Source organism: Dermochelys coriacea, chromosome 2, assembly GCF_009764565.3.
Source record: "Dermochelys coriacea isolate rDerCor1 chromosome 2, rDerCor1.pri.v4, whole genome shotgun sequence".
Lineage (NCBI taxonomy): Eukaryota > Metazoa > Chordata > Testudines > Dermochelyidae > Dermochelys > Dermochelys coriacea.
In genome coordinates, this window is record NC_050069.1 from 230,469,448 (window position 1) to 230,495,200 (window position 25,753).

The 25,753-nt window shown below is 41.8% G+C and overlaps 1 protein-coding gene across 1 annotated transcript in view; it reads right to left on the reverse strand.

The window, feature by feature from the left end:
* Positions 1 to 25,753, reverse strand: part of CUBN (cubilin) — a 205,747-nt gene that overhangs the window by 22,541 nt on the left and 157,453 nt on the right. Inside the window, exons 53-58 of the mRNA XM_043509392.1 lie at positions 24,858 to 25,083; positions 23,036 to 23,223; positions 16,808 to 16,970; positions 14,426 to 14,575; positions 4,170 to 4,370; positions 1,419 to 1,548 (exon numbers count right to left, since the gene is read on the reverse strand). Of these exons, the coding sequence (XP_043365327.1) occupies positions 1,419 to 1,548; positions 4,170 to 4,370; positions 14,426 to 14,575; positions 16,808 to 16,970; positions 23,036 to 23,223; positions 24,858 to 25,083 (1,058 nt within the window). The remainder of the gene's footprint in view (positions 1 to 1,418; positions 1,549 to 4,169; positions 4,371 to 14,425; positions 14,576 to 16,807; positions 16,971 to 23,035; positions 23,224 to 24,857; positions 25,084 to 25,753) is intronic.

A 25,753-nucleotide genomic window follows, 5' to 3' on the forward strand; every position in this document is an offset into this window, starting at 1 on the left:
AAGCATAGAGTGGGTAGAGCTGGGCAAAATAGATTCAGTCAATGCAAAACTATTAGTGAATTTGACACTAATTGGTTTTACGGGGTATAGAATATGGTGCGGGGGACACACCTCCTCCTGGTTTGTGAATCTAGCCCTGTAAAAATGTTTGGAAACAAAACATTTGGGGCTCAACAAAGCATTTCTTTTGACCCCCAGTGGACTTGTTCGATTCACCAAAGATTCCAAAAAAATTCAGATGTGATTCAAACCCAAACTGATTTTTTTCCATGACTGCTATCAAACTGAAAAATCTGTTTTTCTCCCAGCAATAAGTGTGGGCAGGTGCCCCTCAGGAAAGAGAGTTTTATCTTAACTAATTAGCCTCTCACAGTTTGTATGGCAACTTCCAACTTAACTGTATATATATATAATCTTCTTACTATATGTTCCATTCTATGCATCCGATGAAGTGGGCTCTAGCCCACAAAAGCTTATGGTCTAATAAATTTGTTAGTCTCTAAGGTGCCACAAGTACTCCTGTTCTTTTTGCAGATACAGACTAACACGGCTGCTACTCTGAAACCTTTAGATATTAGTGACCCCATTTCTGTCCAGGCCAGTTATGCTCACAAGACAAGCTTGAAGTGAAACTTGATAACCAACATGCATCAACATGGGTGTCTTCATTTCCAGGAACTATGCAGATCTTGCATATTCTTTGAGAATCAGTATCCTCACGCATTTATTTAAAGAGCCAAACCATCAGCTTCTGTGGGCACTTTGGATGTACATGAAATGCAGAATCAGCCCCCAAGCCAGTATGCTACTTAGCTGGGCAAATGTATTCTATTCATATGCAGCCTTTTCATAATTCCTTCCTCTCCCAATGCTATAAACTAAGCTTTAATATTGTTATAACACAAGAATTATTTTGTTTCAGAATTTTAAAATGCAATATTTTGTGGCTGTTACATCTTTTTTAAATTATGCCATTTCTGTGAAGGGAATATTATCTGGGCTTTAAGAAAAAAAGGTTACTAGTTTCCAAGAGAGGATTTTAATTTAAATTATTCACAAGCTCATACCTACTCCAAAGCAGCCAATTGGTGAAGTTTAGCTCAGTGAGTGAATAGCATTTTATATGATGATTCAGGCCCTTTGCAAGACACAGTGGGAAGCAAAAATTACAGTGATATCTTGCTAATAATAACTAATTGACAGTTTGTAAGACAAAAAGTTTTCAACAAGTTTGGTTTTTATGGGGATAGTAAGGTCTGCTTCAGTGCTTTACATGGACATTTCCTAGTCTACTTCAAGTTCTCCATTGGAAAAGAGAATATATAAATGACTCTCTTTACCAAAATACTCTTTTTAAAAAATCAGAACCAGAGACCTTTCTGTCCCTCTTAATGAGATGCTGAACTTGGATTACATACTTGAGTGCCACGACTTTGTTGTTTCCAACTGTGATGTGGTATAAGCAGTTCATATTGTTGTGATAATCAGTAAATGAATGGGCAGGGCTGCTGACTGTGCCAGAGGAACCATTGAAAAGGCCACCACAAGCTGCAATGAAAGCAAAAAGAGGAAGCAGAGATCAATTAATATCTGAATATAAACCAGATGCCAAATGTGAGAGCATCATGAAGCAAGGGGGATAATTTTACTATCCAGATACAGGCAAGACAAGATTCTTGATAACTAAAAGGAGCATATCTCATTGCCATGCTAAGAGGAGTTGATTGTGGAAGTTTATACCACCTTGAAATGTAAAATGAACTGTTATGATTTTGGCAGTATCCTAGTAACCCAGTTGTTTTCTGCTACATTTCCCCCCACTGATACCATGCTTGTGCAATAACAGACAAGCAAAATCCTGATCCTGTCTTATAAGACATGAAGGAGGGAAGGGATAAGCACCACGAAGCTATATAAACTGGTTGTGAACCAGGTGCATTTTGAGGAGTGGGTCTGAACCTGCTCTACAGTAACTTTTGTGTTGCTACTTGGTGGTTAGAGAACTTGGGAAATGGGTGTATTCTTGGTTCCTTTGAACTCTATGGGAGTTTTACCATTAACTTAAATGGGGCCAGGATTTCACTCCATCTCTTTTCAGATTGCCCTGCCCCCTACTCATACCTTCATTCTCTCCTTCCTGCTGGAGCTGAGGGATTGTGCTGGCCTAGTGAATCCCACTCAGCTCTAGAAGGGTGGGGTTGGGAGAAACCATACCAGTCACTGTGGGGCTCTTTCCTTTCCCTCCTCTCCCCTTGGGATTCTTCAGCTGGTTGGGAGTGGCAGGGAAATCCTTAAACTACACATTTCATACAGTGTCTCCCCAGCTATCAGTCAGCTGGGCGGAATCTGCCCTGTCCCCTCTGCTGAGGCATCTGGAAGGCATTGCATTGACTCAGTACTACCTCTGACACTGGCTCCCTATCTGGCAGTGGGTAGAGTCACAGACTGTGCTGTTGGGGAGGGACTATGACTGCGTGGTTCTGTACATGGAACCAAGCTGCTTCAGAACAGGGTCAATTTAAGCATCTGCAACTGTGGGATGAAGGTGCTCCTGTGAATTTCACACCATAGGTGCTGCTAAGGTCTGGATGTGGCCTGACGTTCGTTCCCAACTTCACTGCTTGAGGGAACAAATCCTATGCAAAACCAGCTGAAACCCACACTGCCTACTCATGCTCTTTATTTCATAATCTTAACATGGCCCTGGCTTCCCTGTGCCCTGCCAACAAATAGCCCAAATCTACACACAGCTTCTCAAGTTCTAAAGACTAGCCATTGCCCCAGGCAGTCACCACCTTCACAAAGCAAAGCCCATGAAGGCTGTTGACTGCACAGCCCCTCATTCCACATTTGCAGCTCAGGTAGGGGGGCTGCTGAACACTGTACACTGGAACTTTGACAAATAAGAGACAAAAGCTAAGTGGATTAAAAAGCAGCATTCATGCTAGGCAAGCAGAGGAAAGCCTTTTCATTTCTCTTTCAGCAAACAATACAACTAAAAGGAAGAGGAATGTTAATTGCTAGAATCTGTGTTGTACAGAACAACAAGCTAATAAGGCCATAGTTATACTTCTCAAATGTCAGAAGTCACAAGTTACACAGCTGCAGCCAACTTGAGTGAGTTAGGAACGTCTTTTCATGAGTAAATGCCCATTGTCATCCTTCAGTGCCATTCTGTCTAGCCTGTGGCTACTGGGGCGATTTATTTTAAACAGAAGTACTTGACTTTATACATTTTGTTGTGGCTGTTGTTCAGAGGAGGAAGGTAATGAGGGAAATTTCACAGCTATTAACAGCACGCTCTTACACTTGCTTTGCTGGTGCAAATGAAATAGTTTTTCAAAAACCAAACGATAGTTCAATTTATCTTGAAAACAGAATCAGTTTGGATTTACTATATTGGTGCAGTAGAAATAACTTCCTATATTAATTTCACTTGCCTAATACCCACTTCCTCTTTAAAAGAAATGGACATCTGATGTGAATCGTGATATGTATTTGTGGAATATGTACATTGAAAGGAAAAACGTGTTTAGAGCTTGATTCTCACTGACACTAAGGCCCCTTTAGGCTGTCTTTAGCAAGTAGGTGTAAACATAACTGAGCCAATGTTAGGACCCCATTACACTGCTAGTGTGGTGTAAAGGGGTCTTGGTATAATTTCAGAATCTGGCTCAGAGTGTTATTTTTTTGCCATCCTCCTGCATGTAATAACAATTTTTCTTCAGGTAAATTAACTAGTGGCACATCTTTGGAGTATCATTTTAAAATAAAACTTCACTCAGACCCTATTGTTTTTGTGGAGCAGATGGCTATATAACATTCATGTGGTCTCTGATTCAGAGTTGGCCCCATTCAGAGGCCTTTAGGTAGATAATTCCTATAAAGGGGGAGAGTAGAGTGCCTGAGAGCTGGGACTGTCAGGTCACAGGCAGTACGTGATAAAATATGCTGCTCACTCCCAGGCCCCACTCCTAAAAACCCTCTTTGCAGAGAATATAGGGAGCGTGAATTCTGCCTATCTGAGGGAAACCCACAGCAGGGCACAATGACTCTTCTCCGGTGTTGCACTTGTTGTCCCCTCTACACATACAGAAGAGGCAGCTGACATTCACTCACTCAAATCTCACTGCTTTTACCCACCAAAGCGGATTGCTGCGGCTACTCACGGACTATTCTGTATGTTGCCAGGAATCCAAGGCCTACTATATGAGAGTCAGTGTAGAAGTTGAGGAGCATAGACCCAAAGGAACTGACAGGCCTTGGGATTTCAGTACCACACATTGTGATGACCGGGTATGGAGTTACCCTGATACCTCTGAAAATTTTCACTCCATCATAAGCACAAGTTCCAGTGGAGAGTGCCTGGGCTGCAAAGGATGTGAAATGCAGAAGTGTTAGCAGCATACATTCAATGGAACTTATTGAGTTTTACATATACATATACCTCACAGAGTAATATAATAAATAATAAATAATAATAATAATAAATGTATACTTTCCACCCAAGGATCTCAAAGCACTTCATACGGTGGCTTACTCATTAACTCCCTGTGAAATAAGTATAATTTTTAACATATGAGGAAACTGAGGCACTGAGAGGATAAGCAACTTCCCAAGGAGGTACAAATCAGTTGCAGCAAATTCAAACATCCCAAGTTTCCAGGGTGTACACAATGGGATTAACTCCTTGTGACACAGTGCTGGGCAAAGGATTGCAGACTCAGCCCTCTGTCACATGCAATCCTTGTTAGGGGAACAAATTAGAGCAGGCTGGAGATAATCTGGCCCTAACTGGGGAGCGGAGACATCTGCTATCTAATTAGCCTGGGGCTGCATAAAAGCCTCAGGGGAAGGAAGCCAGGAGAGAGCAGGAAGAAAAGAAAAAGGCAGCGAATGAAAGCAGGGTGGTAGTTTCCGCCTCCCCTTCCTCCTGCCTGCTGGTGGTGAAGGTAACTTCTTGCTTAACGTTGTAGTTATGTTTCTGAAAAATGCTACTTTAAGCGAAATGATGTTAAGCAAATCCAATTTCCCCATAAGAATTAATGTAAATGGGGGGGGTTAGGTTCCAGGGAAATTGTCTTTGCCAGACAAAAGACTATATATATTACATACACACACAGAATACGTTTTAAACAAACAATTTAATATTGTACATGGCAATGATGATTGTGAAGGTTGGTTGAGGTGGTGAAGTCAGAGGGTGAAAGAGGGTGGGATATTTCCCAGGGAATGCCTTACTGCTAAATGATGAACTAGCACTTGGCTGAGCCCTCAAGGGTTAACAAATTGTTGTTAATCTAGCCTCACACTCTACAAGGCAGCACGAATGGAGGGAGAGGAGACAGCATGGCAGAGAGAGACAGAGACATACACCGTGTGTGTGTGGCACTCATTGCCCCTTTAAGTATACTGACTCTACTCTAAGTACATTGCCTTTTTAAGTAGATCAGCAAGTTGCTACAGCAACTGCTGCAGCAAGCTCCCTCCGTCCTATGCCTTATGTCCCCACACTGCTCTGTGGAGATGGGATAAAGGAGCGGAACGGAGGGGGACACCCTGACATTAGCTCCCCTCTTCTCACCCCCGCCCCGGTACAGCAAGCAGGAGGTTCCCGGGAGCAGCTCCAAGGCAGAGGGCAGGAGCAGCACAAGGCAGTGGGAGGAGGGACAGCTGAACTGCCGGCAATTGATAGCCTGCTGGGCAACTACCACACAGAGAACTTGGGAGAGCGGGGACAGTGTTTTCCCAGGAATTGAAATTAGGGGGAGGTGTTCGAATTTACAGGGAGGGGGGGTTCAGCGCTAATGAGGGGTAAGACCGTGAGGGTGAAGGTGGGCTGTATGGCACCACATTAAAAACTGAAAAGTGTTTCATGACCATTTTATTAGATTTAACTCATGTTTTAAAATCATCACACAAATTAAAGTTGGCTCCTCAAACCTTCTATGAAGCACTATATCTACATCCTTCTTGGTTTCCAGTTATAGTTTTGCACAACTCTGTTAATGAACTTCTTGAATGCAATGCATTCATCTTTGGTGGCTTCTCGTGTGTCCAGTACTTCCATTCCTTCAATTGATATGCTCATTAGTTCATTCACATGATCAAGCAGTGTTAGGATATAGATATTCAGGCCTGTTTGGAAAGGCCTATACTCTAAGAATTTAGGTGTATTCTTATCACTTAGCTAGTTAGAGGTATAAAAGAAAGAATCAAAATCACTGTCTGTGGGTGTAAGGGCCTTCTCTTACTGTGACAGTCTGAGGCCCTGTGCTTAGGCTAAGGTCTTTGGCTAAGCAGAAGAGGCAGCCATAAGCTGGGAAGCGACTGGTCACCTCCTCACATTCCAAACTAGTCACATTGAAATAAGGTGCTATTGGGCTGTTAGGAATACAATCCTGTCCTGGTAGTGCCTATCGCCTCCAGAGAAAGGGAAGTGCCTAAAGATGTAAAAGGAAACTTTGTTTGATAGCATCCTGTCTGGCAAGAACTCACTTATCAATAGCTGGGATGTGAAATCCTCATTTCTGTGTTTGTTCTATGACTGTAGTCCCCATTTCCCCATTGTTTGTCTGTATAATCTCTGTCTGGTTCTGTGATTGTTTCTGTCTGCTGTATAATTAATTTTGCTGGGTGTAAACAAATTAAGGTGGTGGGATATAATTGGTTACATAATCATGTTACAATATGTTAGGATTGGTTAGTTAAATTTCAGGAAAATAATTGGTTAAGGTATAGCTAAGCAGAACTCAAGTTTTATTATAGAGTCTGCAGTCAATTAGGAAGTGGGTGGGTGTGTGGAAAATGGGAACAGGGAATGGGGGTGGGGAAATTGGAATCATGTTTGGCTAAGGGCAGGAATGGAAACAGGGACACAGGGGTAAGGCTCTGTGGTGTCAGAGCTGGGAAGGGGGGACAGTAAGGAAGGAAACTGGAATTATGCTTGCTGGAAGTTCACCCCAATAAACATCGTTTGCACCTTTGGACTTTGGGTATTATTGCTCTCTGTTCATACGAGAAGGACCCGGGAAGTAAGTGGGTGAAGGAATAAGCCCCCTAACAGGCAGAAGGCAACTTCTTTCAGAACACAAAATTCTATTCAATGATGAAAAAGAACGCTCAACCATAGCTGTTGTGACTGGGAGTAGCAAGAGATGAATTCCTACTTCTTTCATCCCAGGAAACATAGCATAAAGATCAGGTCGAGCCACTAGTGATGATAAAAAAGAAGTCAAATCTTCATTCATTCGTTGTATGATATTCCACTCCGTGTTCAAATTCTCTTTTTTGTCCTGAGCACATGGCAGCCCCATTGCTGGTAGTGCCTCACTCCACTCAACTGTCAGTGTTTTATAGGACAGGGATCTGTAAAAGCTATGTAGAGGTTGAGTAGACTCTAGAAGTCACTGTTGTAGATTTTTAAGAATCAAGTCTGTGTACTTTTTCAGTTGTCTTAGTTTCTTGTCCTCTTGACTTAAGGATTCAATATAAATGCCTTCATTAGTCAACTTCTGGACTGAAGTCTTTGCTTCTTCCAGTACTTTTTCAATGGATAGCTCTCTGATTGATCCAAATGTAGCTTCTATTGCTGGACAAAGATCTACTACTGTAGTAGCAGATGTCTGGATGGCATTGTTTAATGACCCAAGTGGTTTCAACAGTAGACTTACAAGAGAGAGAATGGCAATAGTCTTCTCTGAACATAGTAGCAAAAGTAATCCACCAGCCTCACTACTTAGATCCATCTCATCTTAGTAGATACTTTCCAAAGCCAGTGATAACAGAGTAATTTTAAAACAGCCGCCAAGGATCCTCATGAGAAAGCCAGAGGGTTTTGGACTAATTTGAACTTCAGTCCCAGTGTTTCTTCTATATTTTCCAAAATACTCAGTCTTTTTGGACTCTTGCTGAAAAAAGAATATAATGAAGACATTGAATTTATAGCTTTTTGAATGTCTTTTGAAGAGTCTGCAGCTCGTACTAGCGCTACTTGGAGAAGATGGCCTCTGCGGTGTTATAGGAGAGACTAGGGTTACACTTTTCTCTGAGCAAAGCTTGTACTCCACCATGTCTTCCAGAGAAGTTTGCAGCTCCATCAAATGCACAAGCAGCCATCTGTTTGGGATCCACTTGACAAGCATTTAACTCTTCTAAGATGTGGGTTGTCACAGATGCAGCTGATGTGTCTTCTAAAATTGAACATCTAGAAATGCATCTACTGGCCTACCACTGCAATCAAGATAACGTACACAATGACTTAATACTTGATGCCCATTTGCATCAGTGCATTCATCAGCCATGTATGCAAATTTTTGGAATATGGTGAGAGAGTTCTTCACTTTTTCAACTGTTGAGTCTTTTACTGTTGCACCACATGCTTCTAGCCAGTCAGTTGAGTTTCTTGCAGAAAGATAGTGAGCATCTGCTGGTCTTGTTTGGAACCATTGTTCAACTTCAGGATGAACAAGTGACAATGCACTTAACATTGGCCTCCAGTTTGTAGCATGTGGTATCGCTTGCTTAAATAGAAAGTATGATGCCACAGCCATGTTTGTTTGCATGAACTCTGTTGTGTCTCCAGCATTCTTAACAGCCTCATTAACACTCACTGGTGTTGTTCTTGGACTGTGGAGATTCAGAATTCAGAGGTGCTTTCACATGAGTTCACCTCCCAGGTGGGGGGCAAGAAGGCACCTTGCTCGTTCCTCCAGCTGCTCACTGTTCACTCTGGCCACTGTTGTTCGTTGTGCCACCGTTCACTCGATCGCTCTGTTGCCAATGGCCCTGCACTGTCACCTTCTACTGCCACCATGACATCTGCGAGTTGGTCTCTTGAGGTTCCACCAGCTCTCAGTGATTTCAGGTGAGCTCTCAGTGGGGGAACCTCGCTGCTAGTGCGGACTGGGCCATCTCTTCCACAGAAACACTGTTCCACAGCAGGTCTAAGCACTTAGACCAGATTATCAGTGATTTCAGCTGTAGTGATTACTTAACAAAACAAAAGACTATCTATGGAGCCTAATCAGCTCTGTCTTTAAACAGTGGAGAGGGGCAGGTCAAATAGTACTTGTGACTCAGGCAGCCCATCAAGCAAAACACCTATCCCCACCCTCTCTCTTGATACCCTCAATTAGCACAGGCTAAATACAATTCTACTGCCCTTTACTCATACAATAAGAACAACAACATTTCATTCTCCCTTCCCCCCCATTCAAGTGATTTGTAACCCAACCCCAGCCAAAATCTATCACTTGGGCAACACAGCTGTTTGATGGATACCTAGGTAGATTAGGTGTGAATGTAAATACAATCTGGTCCTGAAGCCTTTCCCCCCAGCCCCGAGCTCATCACTAGCTGTCAGGGAGAGCTCATTTAGATTTTGCTTACAAATCATAATTTGAAATTATTAGGTTGGCCAACATCACTGAAATGAATGCACTGATGTCATAAAAAAACAACAGCTGTATAAGGAAGCTAGTCTATGTTTATACTTTTAAAATCTATGATACTTTTTCAGGTACACGTATTTTATCATACACTGTATATGCTTTTAAAGTGTGTATTAATGTTTCAATTTCGATTCAAATTTCCAAACAATCACTAAATTGGCAACATAGCATGTAACTAGTTCACAAAACTGGGGTGGGGTTTGGGATTGTGGAAATTCGGGGCGGAGGTGTAGGGAAATCCCTGAGCGAGGAGCTGATGGGGGGCTGCCGGTCCACCCTGGTTCCAAGCCCCACCAGATGGCTCCAATGGGCTGCTCTTCCTGCAAGCAGTGGACACAGCAGGCAACTGCCAAACAATGTTATAAGGGAGCATTGCACAACTTTAAACGAGCATGTTCCCTAATTAATCAGCAACATAAACAATGAAACGTTAACCAGGATGATTTTAAGTGAGGAGTTACTGTACATGGTAAAATGGTGGTGGGAACAAGCCTGAGAATAAAGTACACCAGTGGTTACTAAACCCAGGGTCTCAGCATGACTTTGTGACCCTAGCAGAGGCAGAAGCGAAAGGGGCTCTGCTACATGTGGGAGCTTGCCCAGGATCTCCTGTGCCAGAAGCAAGTGTTTGGCACCTCAGAGATAGAGGAGACCCTGCAATGGCTGATCAAGCAGCAGGAGGAGGTGCAGAAGATAATGCAAAGATTTCAGCAAGCCTACCAGCTGGAGAGACAGGCCTTGCCTGTCCCGAGCCCCAACTCCCTGGGCTGAAGCCCTCAGGCTTCGGCTTCAGCCCTGGGCCCCAGTGAGTTTTAAGGCTGGCCCTGGCAGCTGAACCCATTGCTCTGAGGATGTCACCCCCCCCCCCCGCATCTGTCCACCAACTCCCTCTTCTCCATTACATCGAACATAAGCTACTTGTCTTCATTTTCACTGCCTATTCCCATCCTGCCCATCATCATTCATTGACTCCTGCCTCTGACTGACCCATGATGCTAGCCGCCATTGTCCGATTATTAAATGTTCAAACAAGCACCTGTAGGCTCTCTCCCATGATGCTCTTCATGCTTGGAAGGAGCTTCTCATAATTATGTGTAAAACTAAATCATTATCCTTTTTAAAACTTTCCTCTGTTGTGAAGCCTACAAAAAACTTGGTTAGACTGCTGGTGTGCTGAGACCCCTGCCTATTGTGCTGACCAGTATTGTTTCCTGGCATTCCCCATTGGTCTGTCTATATCTGTCTCTTGTCTTATACTTAGACAGTAAGTTCTTTGAGGTAGGGACCATCTTTGTGTTCTGTGTTTGTACAGCACCTAGCACAATGGGGTTCTGATCCATAATTGGGGCTCCTAGGCATTGTTGTTACCATTATTATAATAGAGAATTCTACTCCTTCATTACTTATAAACTAGCCAACTCAAACCAAATAGCAGAGGGGCTATTTCAAAAGTGAATAATTACAAAAGTCTTTTAAAGATCTCTTCTTTCAAAATAAGATATTACAACATTTATTTATTTTCTGAAGTGCCTTGTAATAATTGAGAAAGCAGATGTGGAAGATTCCAAAATGGATTAACAACCTTTTTACATATTGAAAAATTATAACCTCAGCATTTAAGATTAAAAAAAAGAAAGAAACAAGCCAATAAATAATTGTTTGGGATGACATGACAACATAGTGTGGTTGCTTTGTCTAGAAAGAGATGCACACAGTCTAACAAAATTAGAATAAATATTGGAGGAACTTTCTCCCACTAATTTTATAGGATTTCAACAAAGTATTCATGGTACTCAGAATTCCCTGGAACACTCCCTAATACCTGGAGAGAATTAAGGTGTTTTAGCACTCTAATACTATGCTATCAAATGCTACCGTTAAGAATATGCTTAAAAGGAGGTTCTATTTGTATAAGGATTGCAAACAAAAGATTGGACCCGAGTAACTACCTTTAGATAATTCCATTGTTTATGGAGAAGGATTCTGATCTATTTTCAATAATTTAAAGTAGCCCAGACCTACAAGCCCAGTTGCAGGAAAAGAGTAGAGAAAATATGCATTTTCTGTAGAATATAGTATCTGTGTGCCACTGGCACCAAGTAGACAAATGCATAAAAAACTTTGTGCTTGACATTAAATAAAGTAGAAAAGGGAAACAAGAATAAAAGAAGCTAACTGTAGACAATGCAATTTCACTAAACAGACTACAGTAAAAACGAGGCTCTGTAACCAGATATGATCTATCACAGAGATAGCGGAGAATAGCTCAGACTCCTAGCTACCACAAAAAAATCCCGGTTAACACTATCATGTTTTGATCATGAAATAGACAAAAATATTTCAATCCAATGCAATCCCATTTGGGTGTCCTTCCCCTTCTCTTTGATTGCTTTATTGCTTACAATGACAGGATGAAGGAATGTGGCATACATTCTTTATAGGAACTTTATTCAGACTCCAAGTCCGAACACTGATGATTGTTTCATTGCTATGGCCTGAATTAGTCATTTGGAAATTATTCTACCAAGGGATCCCTTGTAGTCAGTATTGTCTATTCACCTCCACAAAACACACTACTTCTGCAAAGAAATCTATGATTTTATCAGATGAAAAGATCTTATTTGTTGACAGCACATGTGTGTTATTCCACTCTACCCTATTGCCTCCAACTTTATGGTTCTCAGAAAAAAGATATTTCAACAGGTTAAAGTAAATGAGGTGTGCGCTTGTTTGAAAACTGTCTCCTTAGATTCAGTTCTCCAATAAAATATTTCACTATGTTAAAATCAAGTTTTGTTTCCAATGGTGAAATAGCTAGAAAATTATGATGATTAAAATATATTTAAACTTTAAGTACCCAAACAGGAACATCTGAACTATGTGTGTAAAATGGGTATAATGGGCAAAATTCAGCTATGGTCAAAGCAGGCAATACTCTGTTGACTCCAATATAATTGGGAACGCTTATGTCAGAACTGAATTTAACCTACATCTGTAAAAGAGAACCAAGGACCTGATCCTGCAAACCCTTAGGCACATGATTAACTTTACATGTGAGCAGTCCCATTGTTCAGTGAGAATACTTGTGCATAAATGTAAGCATGTGCTGAAGAGATTACAAAATCAGGGGCTACGATTTTTCTCTTTCATTTTAAATTTAAACACAGGCAATTTCACTCCGCTATTAGAAGGTGACCAAACTTACATTTTATTGTTAAGATCCTTGTGAAAACAACTTTATAAGCAGCTTCTGGTGGTTGACAAACTTCCTCTTTTACCACCAGATGTTCTCTTGCTCATATCCTAATTTCTTGCCTTCAAATTACTAAGGCAAGAAATTCTAGGTTATAAGGATTTTGTATTTGTGTACATTGATAAAGATAACAACAAAGCAAATCAGACCTGCAGTAAAGTGACCCAAATAAATATTTATGACGCATATAGTTTATCACAAGGTCTATATTGCTTATCTCTTTACCTCTATTTTTTAATCAATATCGATTGCAAGTATATTTTCTGAATGCCTTTTTATACAAAAAACTCAAAAAAATTGAATATATATTTTAATTTGATCTAAATGTTTCAATACCCTTAAAGACAAATTATAATTTAAGCCAATGCTGAAGCTGAATATTTCACTGGGGAAAAAAAACTAATATAATCAAAATGTGGAAATGGGCAGCATTTGGTTTTAATCTTTCAATTTTTTTCAGAAGGACCAAGATTTGTTTTTACTACAAGTTTCAGAGTAGCAGCCGTGTTGGTCTGTATTCGCAAAAAGAAAAGGAGTACTTGTGGCACCTTAGAGACTAACAAATTTATTAGAGCATAAGCTTTTGTGAGCTACAGCTCACTTCATCGGATGCATTTGGTGGAAAAAAAAAAACCAAATGCATCCGATGAAGTGAGCTGTAGCTCACGAAAGCTTATGCTCTAATAAATTTGTTAGTCTCTAAGGTGCCACAAGTACTCCTTTTCTTTTTACTACAAGTAATCCTTTAAATGTTTGTTTGCTTCTATTTTGATGAGCTCTTCCCCTAATTCACAAAGTATTAGGTTATATTTGAACTGGAGATGAGCAAACTATTTTAGACAAAGACCACAGCTGAACCAAATCTTTGCCCCAAGCTCAAATTTTAAAAAGAGCACAATTTTTTTTTGAGGTCCAAAATAACTCCAAAACATTTTTTACAAGCAAAATTTGTTCACCTCCTAACTTCACAGTTTCAACCAAAAGTAGAAGTTCAGTAAAAACCATCCTATATAACAGCTTGCTTGCATATCTCCTTGTTCAAATGACTCCCAATGATCCAAATTCCAGGTCATCTTGAAGTATGAGGTTTGAGCATGCCATTTGCACAATCAGGGTTCTACTGTACTGTGACAAGACTTCTGGGCTGAAATCCTGGGAGTCAATGGGAGTTTTGTCATTGAATTCAATAGGGCCAGGTATTTCTCACCTGGCTAAATTCTGAAGAGACAATATTGCTAATAAATAAATAATAGCATCACTTTCAACTTCCATAGCGCCTTTCACCTGAAGATCACAAAACATTTTACAAACATTAATTAGCTGTGACTATATCCTTGCACAATAAGTAAGTATAATTATATCCATTTTACAGATGTGGGAAATTGAGACCCAGAAAAATTAAGTTTCATGACTTGGCCAAGGTCACACAGTCAGTGGCAAAACTAGGAACAAAACCCAAAATTCCTGATTGCCATTTTCATATTCTAACCACTAATTCTTACCAGATTTCCAGCTTCAGATAAGCTTCCACTATTTTGGACATTTTTTCTTAACTGCACCAAACCTCCAAACCAATCAAGTTTGCCAGTAAATTGTTTGAAAAATGAGGTCCTGAATTTAAATAATTATTTTTCAATATGGGAGACTCATTATACCCTTCTCCGAATAGCATGACAGTCTGTATAACATACTGGAGATATTTAAAAAAGCAAGAACTTACATTGCAAATGGAACGTCTCAAACTGTAGGATGACAAATGACTGAGGTCCCCCATCTATGATATAATTGCAATTCAAGTTGTTGTCATACTGGCTGGGGTAGTTAGGGGAGACAACGCGACCTGCAGGGCCAGTGAAATTTACTCCACATCCTGCAAATAAGAATAACCATAGTTAAAATCTATGTAGCAACATAATGTTTAGTTTCTATTTTCTAAGACTGTGCCTTGCCCTAGTATGAATTGGGCAAGGAGCAGGTGTAAGGACTTTTCTCTCCCTCACCCCTTTTTGGTGCTGGTGGGATGGCCAGGTGCTACAGTAGTCCCTGTACAGGAATAATAATACTGTAGTCCCAATGGGAAGCACAGGAACTATTCCTGCCTAGTGCCCCTGGGATTACAAGATACCTGAAGCAGGACAGGAGTGAGACAGGATCATTGTTCTCAACCCATGACCCCCTCAACCTGCACTGAACAGCAAAGCTGATGAGGCATGGAGAGTGGAGCATGATGTACCATCCTGAGTGCCTGGGAGCACCCTAGCTCTTATATAATAGTTTTTATCAGTAGATTCCAAAGCTTTACCAAGGTCAGTATCATTAGCTCTATTTTATAGATGGGGAAACTGAGGCACATAGCAACAAAGTTGCTCAAAGTCATCCAGCAGGCTACAGGTGGAGCCAGTAATAGAATCCAGGTCCTGTGCTAATGGAGTGGGTACCAGTAATTTCTTCCAGCTCCAAAAGCCTTCCTAACCTGTTGCATCTCTTCTGGCTATAGGCATGTGAAAATTAACAGACTTAAAATTAAAGGGCTGTTTGCAGCCTACGGGTCGATGCAAATGAATATTCATATGCTGGTACCAAATTATGAACACTCGTTTACAAGATGGGAAAAGGTGGGCCATTGCCTTCATTCAGAGTTTTGCCACTGACTCTAATGGGAGCAGGATCTGGCCTGAAGTCAATTGTATGGCAATAACTGACACCATAAAATGTACCTGATGCAGATCAGTTCTGATGTTATAAGCACAAAAAATCTATTACAATTGTGGATTCTTTTACATTTTGGCTCAATGTAGTTATAATCGCTTTAACACACATTTTCCTGCTGAATTTAATCTGACTGAAGTGGAGGGAAACTTGTTTATAGAGGAAAGGAGTACTTGTGGCACCTTAGAAAGTAACAAATTTATTTGAGCATAAGCTTTCATGAGCTACAGCTCACTTAATCGGATGCATTCAGTGGAAAATACAGTGGGGAGATTTATATACACAGAGAACATGAAACAATGGGTATTATCATACACACTGTAAGGAGAGTGATCACTTAAGATGAGCTATTACCAGCAAGGGGGAGGGGGGGAGGAAGAAAACCTTTCGTAGTGATAATCAAGGTGGGCCATTTCCAGCAGTTGACAAAAACGTCTGAGGAACAGTGGGGGGTGGGGATAACATGGGGAAATAGTTTTACTTTGTGTAATGACCCATCCACTCCCAGTCTCTATTCAAGCCTAAGTTAATTGTATCCAGTTTGCAAATTAATTCCAATTCAGCAGTCTCTCGTTGGAGTCAGACGCTCTTGTCAACTGCTGGAAATGGCCCATTGTTTCATGTTCTCTGTGTATATAAATCTCCTCACTGTATTTTCCACTGAATGCATCCGATGAAGTGAGCTGTAGCTCATGAAAGCTTATGCTCAAATAAATTTGTTAGTCTCTAAGGTGCCACAAGTACTCCTTTTCTTTTTGCAAATACAGACTAACACGGCTGCTACTCTGAAACCTTGTTCATAGAGGGGTTGCTTTGGCAGCACACCTGAAAAATTAATCTGTTTTTATCAAGACAATACCTCCTACACTTCCAGTTGGTTTTACCCTACTGAAGATTCTGCTTTTCTAAAGAAAAAGGAGAGGATGGATCAATTAATGCCATTTAAGCCAGTGGGAAAAGCAACAGTAAAAACCAAGGAAGGAACTGAAAGAAGTTCCCTCCTGAGAGTAGTTCATATGCAGAGCATGGAATAAATTACTAAGGGTAGCAACATAAGCTGTTTTATACTTAGACAAAGGAGTTAAAAAATCTTGTGAAGAAAAGAAATACAAAGGGGTTCCCTCCCCAAGGATTCTAGAACCCTATCTTCCAAATAGCTTGTTTAAAGCTATGTTGACCCCCTCATTTAGGCCCTCATTCAGCGATTTTCTTAAGCATCTGCCTAACTTCAAGCATATGACTCCATTGACTCCAATAAGACTAATGACTTGCTTAGGCACATGTTTCAGTTCTTTGCTGAGCTAAGGCCTTGAAACAGTGTAGGTAACAATGTCTGCAGCTAATCCAAAGTGGACTCACTTATAGTGGCCTCCTGTCTTTAAATGTCACTTACTGCTTATGAAAGATGCAGAGAAGCCACGTCCAGGGGTATCCTGAGATTGGAACACTGTAGTTATCACATTGCTGGGAGCAACAACAGACCCAGGAGCTGTACTTCCACATCCTGTGGCCAGCAAAGCTACTGCTTCTTCTTCATCATTATTTCCTCTCAGTACCTAACACATCCAGGATGGGGATAGGTTAGTATTTTCAAACTCCATGCAGTTAGTGTGAATGTGTTACTGTGAATTACATTTTACCTGCCCCTCAAGGAAGTTACAAATATATAAGTATCTTCCACATTACCTAAAAAGCATTAGGATGTGATGCAGTGTTCCCTCTAATTTTTTACATCCATGTGTGGAATGAATTTTGTTGCATGCGCCAATATGGAAGTGATGTGTGGTGGGGGTGGGGCTGAGGGGTTTGGACTGTGGGATGGGGCTCAGGGCTGGGGCAGAGGGTTGGGATGTGGGGGTGAGGACTCTGGCTGGGGGTGAAGGCTCTGGGGTGGGGCTGAGGATGAGGGGTTTGGGGTTCAGGAGAGTGCTCAGGGCTGTGGGAGAGGGTTGAGGTGCAGGGGGCTGAAGGCTCTGGCTGGGGGTGCGGGCTTGGGGGTGGGGCCAGGGATGAGGGGCTTGGGGTGCAGGTATCCGAGGGGAGAGAGGACTCCCCCCCACCATAGCAGCTCGGGGCCAGGTGAGAGGTACCTATCCGTGTCCACGGCAGCTCCGGTGTGGCTGGGCTGGGGCCAGGGAGGGGCTCCTGTTCCCACCTGCACAGCCCTTGATAGCCTACTTTGCGGCCATGTAGCCATGCAGCTTAGAGGGAATTTAGGATGTGAGCCAATTTAGCGGAGACCCTGGATACAAAACATTTCACACGCAATAATTCTTACTTTTATTTTATCTTTGCTAATTGAAGTATAAATGTATACACTATTAACACACGTGTTTACAATAAATTACTGAATGCACTCTCTCTGCCAATAAGAGTAGACAAGTATTTAAAGTGAAGATGCTAGAGTAATATATATAGGCTCCAGTTCAGCAGCTTCAGATAATTAATATTCTGACCCTCCAATCCAAAATAAATTTGTTCTCCTATTATTTTGTATTCATTTGTTTAATGACATGTTCAAGTTATACAGGAAGTTAAAGTAATGTAATACATGGCATGCATGATATAAGAAAAAGAAATATTAAGGATTAGTATAGTATCTTCTATGAAATACCAAGTCATACCAGTAAACAATTATAAGTCATTCTTGATGGGGACCACATCCTGAAAGAAATCCTTCTCATACCCCCTCTTCTGGCCTTCACACAACCCCCAACCTCACCAAGTTCATCATCAAAAGCAAGCTCCCCACAGACCAAGACACACCAACTCAAAGTGGCACCAGGCCCTGCCAGAAAAAGAGATACAAAATCTGCAGACATATCTCCACTGCTACGATGATCAATGCCCTTCACCAATACAGCTTTCAAGATACGTGGGTCCTACACATGCCTATCATAAAATGTGGTGTATCTCAGCCTGTACACTAAATGCCTCAACAATAATTATGTGGGTGAAGTGAGACAATCACTACACTCGAATGAACTCGCACAGAAAAATGATAAGACAAAGACACCATATCACCTGTGGGCAAACACTGTTCACAAAACAATCACTCTATATCTGACTTCTTAGTCTTTGTCCTCAAAGGAAACTGCATAATACTTTCTAAGGATGACACTGGGAGCTTAAATTCAAACTTTGCTAGACACTAAAAATCATGAACTCAATAAAGACCCCAGATTTATGGCTCACTATAACAATGTATAACCCACTATCCTTCCTTTGTCCTAAGACTGCAGAGTTAACTGCCCAATTCACTCTGATCTCTTTGCCAAGTGTGTTAACTCCTTACACTTAACAATCTGTTCCACCTTGTAAAAAGAAAAGGAGTACTTGTGGCACCTTAGAGACTAACAAATTTATTAGAGCATAAGCTTTCGTGAGCTACAGCTCACTTCGCTTATGCTCTAATAAATTTGTTAGTCTCTAAGGTGCCACAAGTACTCCTTTTCTTTTTGCGAATACAGACTAACACAGCTGCTACTCTGAAACCTGTTCCACCTTGTGTTAACCTGTGGGAGTACCTTTCCCACACCTGAAGAAGAGCTCTGTGTAAACTCGAAAGCTTATCTCTCACCAACAGAAGTTGGTTCAATAAAAGATATTACCTAATCCACCTTGTCTCTCCAATATCCTGGGCCCAACATGGCTACAAGAACACTGCAAACAAGAATATGAGTAGCAATTTTAAGGCTAGTTAGGGCCTTAATTCAGGAAAATCATATGCATGCTTAATTTTAAGCAGGTAAATCCAACCCTAATCAGATAAGCACTTAAGCAATTACTTAACTTTAAGCACATGCTTAAATCCCATTTAAGTGAATGTGATTTAAGCATATTTGTAAAACCAGACACATGCTTAAAGCTTGAAGTTAAGCAAGTGCTTTAGTTCTTTGCTGAACCATAGAAGTGTAAAACTGGAAGGGACTTCAATAGGTCCTTTAGTCCAGTCCCCTGCACTCAAGGCAGCACTAAGTAAAAACTAGACCATTCCTGACAGGTGTTTGTCTAATCTGCTCTTAAAAACCTCCAGTGACAGAGATTCCACAGGTTTCAGGGTCATAGCCGTGTTAGTCTGTATCAGCAAAATAAACTATTTCTCCATGCTATTTTTCCCCCTATGTTACTCATACCTTCTTGTCAACTGAAATGGGCCATCCTGATTATCACTACAAAAGTTTTTTTTTCTCCTGCTGATAGTAGCCCACCTTAATTGATTGGTCTCATTACAGTTGGTATGGCAACACAATATATATTTTTTCATGTTCTCTGTGTATATGTATCTTCCTACTGTATTTTCCACTGCATGAAGTGGGTTTTAGCCCCCGAAAGCTTATGCCCAAATATATTTGTTAGAGATTTCTCAAGCTCCCTAGGCAATTTGTTCCAGTGCTTAACTACCCTGACTGTTAGGAATTTTTTCCTAATGTCCAATCTAAACCTCCCTTACTGCTATTTAAGCTCACTGCTCCTTGTACCTTCCTCAGAGGTTAAGGAGAACAATTTTTCACATTCCTCCACATAACAATCTTTTGTGTACTTGAAAACTGTTATCATGTTCCCCCTTAGTCTTCTCTTCTCCAGACTAAACAAATCCATTTTTCTCAATCTTTCCTCAAAGGTCATATTTTCTAGACCGTCAGTCATTTTTTGTTGCTATTTTCTGATCTTTCTCCAATTTATTTACATCTTTCCTGAAATGTGGTGCTCAGAACTGGACACAGTACTCTAGTTGAGACCTAACCAGAGCGGAGTAGAGCGGAAGAATTACTTCTCATGTCTTGCTTACAACACTCCTGCTAATACATCCCAGGGGTGAAAGTAAGTCTAGGGACTTACCGGAACGGGGCTGTGCTGGGGCCGGCTCTGGCCCCCGGAAGGGGTGGGGCCTCGGGCGGAAGGGACAGGGTTGGGGAAGGTCAGAGCCAGCCCCGGCCCACCCTGTACGAGCAAGTGCCTCCTTAGCCCTCCCCAGGGTAACAGCGGCAGCTGGAGGCTCTGGCAGCGGTTTAAAGGGCCCTGGGCAGTAGCAGCGTCTGGAGCCCTGGGCCCTTTAAATCATCCCCGGATCCTCACCACCGCTTCCCCAGGGCTCTGGCAGCAGGGCTCCGGCCGCCACTAACGCCCTGAGCCCTTTAAATTGTCCCTGGAGCCTGCCAGAGCCCTGGGGAAGTGGCAGCGGGGCTTCAGGGACAATTTAAAGGGCCCAGGGCTCGGCTGCTGCTACCGCCCCGGGCTCTTTAAATTGCCACCCCAGCCCCGCTGCCGCTACCCCAAGGCTCTGGCAGCGGGGCTCTGGCAGCAATTTAAAAGGCTGGGGGCTCCAGCCACTGCTGGGAGCCACAGGCCCTTTAAATTGCGCTTGGGGAAACTGATCCACCCGGTATCCACCCGGCTCTTGCTGGTACATCGTACCGGAGCGTACCGGCTTACTTTCACCTCTGATACATCCCCAAATGAGGTTTGTTTGTTTTTTTTGAAACAATGTTACACTATTCACTTATATTAAGCTTGTGATCCACTATAACCCCTATATCCTTTCCACAGTTTCCTTCCTAGGCAGTCATTTCCCATTTTGTATATGTGCAATTGATTGTTCCTTGCTAAGTGGAGTACTTTGCATTTGTGGTTACTGAATTTCACTCTATTTACTTCAGTACCTTCCCAAGGATATTAATCAAATGTTGTTTGCTTACACGAGAAAATATTAACTTCCTATTTCAAATGTAAGGTGTTGAAATCCCTTAAGGTTTCTGATTCAATAACATGCCTGATTTTTTTCCTATCAATGTGATTACAGGATTTTTCCTTACCACTCGTCTAGTAAAAAAATAAGGAAAATAAAGAATATGGATTAAGACTTTCATATGTTAGACATCAAGACAGAACAAGAAGAGATCAGTCACATACAACTCTGATGGCTACATAAACAGACATCCCACACAAATGCTTAGGCATATGAATAATGGTATTCATGTGCCTAGGTGTTTGCAACATTGAGCCCTTGAATGCATAGGTGACATGCAGGGTGGCAGGTGGGCTCAAGTGTCCCCCCTGACTGGCCTGCCAAGGGGAGTGAGAGAGGCTCTGTCCTTCTCCCGCTGTGCCTGCCCCTTGCATGCTTGGCCCCTTTCCGGGGCAGGGAGCGGAAGGGGCAGGACAAGCCACTTCTCATACCCGCCGCTTAGGGTTGCTGCTCTGTGCAGTGTGGCGGTTGCCTGAGAGAGAGCCTGGCTGGGAAGGCGATGGCGGGATGTCACCTGCCCAGGCCACCAGGGACAAGGACCGAGCAAGCTGGAGTCCCTTCTTCCCCATGGCATGTTTCCGGGTTGCTTGGCCCCCGTCCCCGACAGTTGGGCCCAGGCAGGGGGGGAGCCCACCACCTTCCCAGCCTGGCTCTTGCTGGCAGTCGCTGTGCTGCACAGAGCAGTGACCCAGAGCAGGCAGCTTCAGCTGTGTGAGAAGCAGATCACTTCGGTTCCCTGCCTGGGCCCAGCTGCCAGGGAGAGCGGCCAAACAGGCTGGGGGGAGGTACAGTGGGAGAAGGACAGAGTTCCCCTTCCCCCAGCAGGTAACATGGGACAGGGAGAGCATGGCGGCCCCGGGCTCCATGCACGGTGCAGAGGTCGCTGGGCAGAGGAGACATGTGGGGCAGTCATGTGTCCTCCTCTTTAGATTGTGCCCCCCCCAACACCCCTGCTATGGGGAGGCATGAATCGTCCATGCTTACATGATTAGTATAAACAGCGCACATTCAGGCCAAGGTTTTGAAAAGTGATTATAATTTGGAGTGCCTTGGTTTTTGGGTGCCCAATTTGGGATACATTGATTGTCAGAGGATGGGTGCTCAGCACTTTCTGATCACCAGGTCACGTGATGGGCTGGGCACCCGAAATCTTTGTTCACTTGGTCTCAGGGGCTAACTTGGCCATTCAAATAGTTTTGTCCATGCCATGAAAGCTTTTCATACAACAATACTCAGGATAGTCATCCAGATCAGATTGGCCATTTTTAATCAACAGACTCCTCCATTGGGCAGCAATAATACTTGCTGTTTATGAAACAAAACTTTATTAGTGGCATATTTACTGCTGTAGTTCAATGGGCCAGAATACAAAATTGAAATTTTGGCTTTAAAAAATTAATGTCTTTTAGGTCTCCTCATCCATTGGCTGTAGAGCTGCTCAAGTCATCCTACATGATGTCAAATTATGCTTGCCCTTTATTACAAGTGGGAGTATTGTGGCTCTGGAGAGAATGAGTACAAAAACATGGAACATCTGCCAAATGCCTGAGAAAAAAATTAAACAGTAAAGAATTCAAAGCATGTCCCACTCTGCTCTAATGCCTTCAAAACAAGTTGCTCTAAGCTGCCATTGAAAGAAATATAAGTGAGAATTAAGAAAACCTTGACATCTTACACAGGAGTTATATTTATAAATAAAGTATCAATTGTGATTCTCTACTAGTATGTTGTTGTGGGAACCATAACTTTGAATTGCCAGGGTTTTGTGCATTTAAAATGTCAATCATACCATTGTATAAATGTAGTTCTTAGTAATTAATACTAAACACTGAAAACTGTCAAACCACAGATCTCCTACCAGTGCTCTCTTACCTTCACATAACTGCTCTGGCACTCTCCGTTACTATCGGGGATCTGGAAGTTGTTATCAAAGGTCATCTCCAAGTGTTTGCTCTTGTGAGTAATGATTGTCCACGTGCATCTGATGTTCATGGGGAAATTTTGAGGCCAATGGGGAGATTTGATTGTATCATTATCTGAATGAATGATTCCACCACATCCTAGAAAAATAGAAATAGATAAGAGAGCTGGTCAAAATGTTTCAGGTGTTGATGGTCCCACAGCATTCAGCTGGGCCTGAAGATGGTGAGTGGCTGCTCCCATAGGTGCTTCCTGTGCCTATGGCTGCAGAAGCAAGAAAGAAAAGACCCATCATTCATTCACCCCCATTGCTATTCCTGCTACCAAAGAAGAAGTACTACTTGCAGGTGGGGATGGATATGCTCAGGAGAGGGCTCTTCTTTCACTGCATTGTTCCTTTCTCCTCCCCTCATGTCCTTTGCTTCCCTATTCATCTAACTCACCTCTGTTCCAGCTATAAGTAGCCGGGAAGTAAAACTGACCACTGCTCACACATGGAACACAGAAGTGAGAAGATCTAACCGGTACCGTAACAAGGCCTCTGCAAGCCTCCTCCAGTCCATCATCCTTTCACAGCCATTCAAACCAGTCCTAGAGGTGAAACCTCATCCCATTACCAGATCCCTCAGCCTTTTACTTTACAAAACTTAAACAGCACAGCTGTCCGTGTGAATCCTACTCAACTGCATCTGTTCACCTGCAGCAAAATTCTGATTTCCCTTCCCATCCACCCCACCCCATCCCTCTGATTTTAGTGGGATTGCAGGAGGAGTTAAATCAGCACAGAATTTTGCCCAGCGTGTTTACAAATAAATGCTAAGTGATTCATTTATAAAGAAGAATAGTCATGGTTCTAGGGAAGCTCACATTCTTATATGTGTTCATATAATTTGAAACATATTTTTTGCTTCCAATAATTTATTAAAGCTATAGGTTCAAAATAATTTCAGAAACTCTGTAGTAAAGAGAAGAGAAAGAGCAATCTAAAACTTTCACTGAATGCATCCGATGAAGTGAGCTGTAGCTCACGAAAGCTTATGCTTAAATAAATGTTAGTCTCTAAGGTGCCACAAGTACTCCTTTTCTTTTTGCGAATACAAACTAACACGGCTGCTACTCTGAAACCTAAAACTTTATAACATTCTATTTTTGTCTCCTTGAGTAGACTGAAGTGCACTAACAAATTGTTAGTGTGCATCAACAGTGTCTTCACAGACTGCACTAGTGGCAGCCTAGTGCAGGGTAAATTCACACCCAAATTTGCCACAACTTTAATGTTCATATAGACAAGCCCTAATTTTCATTGAAAATCAGTGGGGTTTAGGCTCGTATGTCTAGTTTGATCCTGATTTTATTCTGGGGTTCCATGACTGTAACTTTATTGTTTAATATTTAAACCAAAGATTGTGAAATGAATATTGTCACAGAAAGGAAATGTCTTGCAATCTCTGCCATTAGACACTACTACAGTGAGTAAAATGACAAGATCCCCTTTCATACAGGGTGTCAGCAATCAAAAAGTATGAATGAATGAATCCAAATTTGATATCAGTTTATAAGGTCAGAGTTAATGTTTTAACACTTAGCCATTTCAGTGCAGACTCATCTCAGTTAGGTGGCAACATTTTATATACTATTTTTTGTGTTCTCCAGCACAATTTTATTTAAAGAGGTTGAGATAGTAAATGCTTTGTATCTATGGATGAAGAGTGCTATGCAAGTGCTAAGTATTATTATATGTATACAAATGAGACAGTGATTATTTTCCTCTTACCTAAAGATTCTGCGGTCCATGTTGCATAAAATCCGCCTCCTTGCACTGAATGGTCTGAGTTAAAGATCACCACTAGCTTGTTGGAACCTGACTGAATGGTCCCAGGAGATGTAATTCCACAATACTGTCCGATTATAGGAGAACCAGGAGAGCCACCATTCAGAATAGTGATGGAGTCCCAGCGACAGTCTGAGTGCATTTCAACATCAAAGGCTGTAAAAGTAAGCTATAGACAAACAAGAATGACATAAGAACGGCCATACTGGGACAGACCAATAGTCCATCTAGCCCAGTATCCTGTCTTCTGACAGTGGCTAATGCCAGATGCTTCAGAGGGAATGAACAGAAAATAAACACTCAGAACCTGAAACCAGCTGTAGTTGCAAGATGCATCAGAACAGATCTATCCAGGTTCTCTAACAGTTCCAGCACAGTGATTTGACAGAGTGATAACATGCTAAACTGTTTGACAACTTGACTCTAGTACTCTGTTGTTGGTATTAAGCTGGAATTTCTATATCTTAATCATAGTAATCTTAATTAAGAGATAGGAGAAAAAGGACAGATCTGGAATTGAAGTCAATGGGACTTAAGAATGTGCTTAAAACATGCTTAAGTGTTTTCCTGAAAAGGGATGAACTTAAGCACATGCTGAATTGCTTTCCTGAATCAGGGTCTGAGACAATGAAATCTTAGTTTAGATTCAGCTGTGATAAAATATTAACCAGTTATTTAAAAAAATAGGAAAAAAGTCCATGCTCCCCATCTTTTTCTTTTTGGTCACAATAATAAACAATTAGTGAAAATGACTCTTTTCTTTTAAACCTGAGAGAAGCTGCTGCAAGACTATCAAATGAGAACAAACACCTATGAAACTGGATGTGTCACATAGAAAG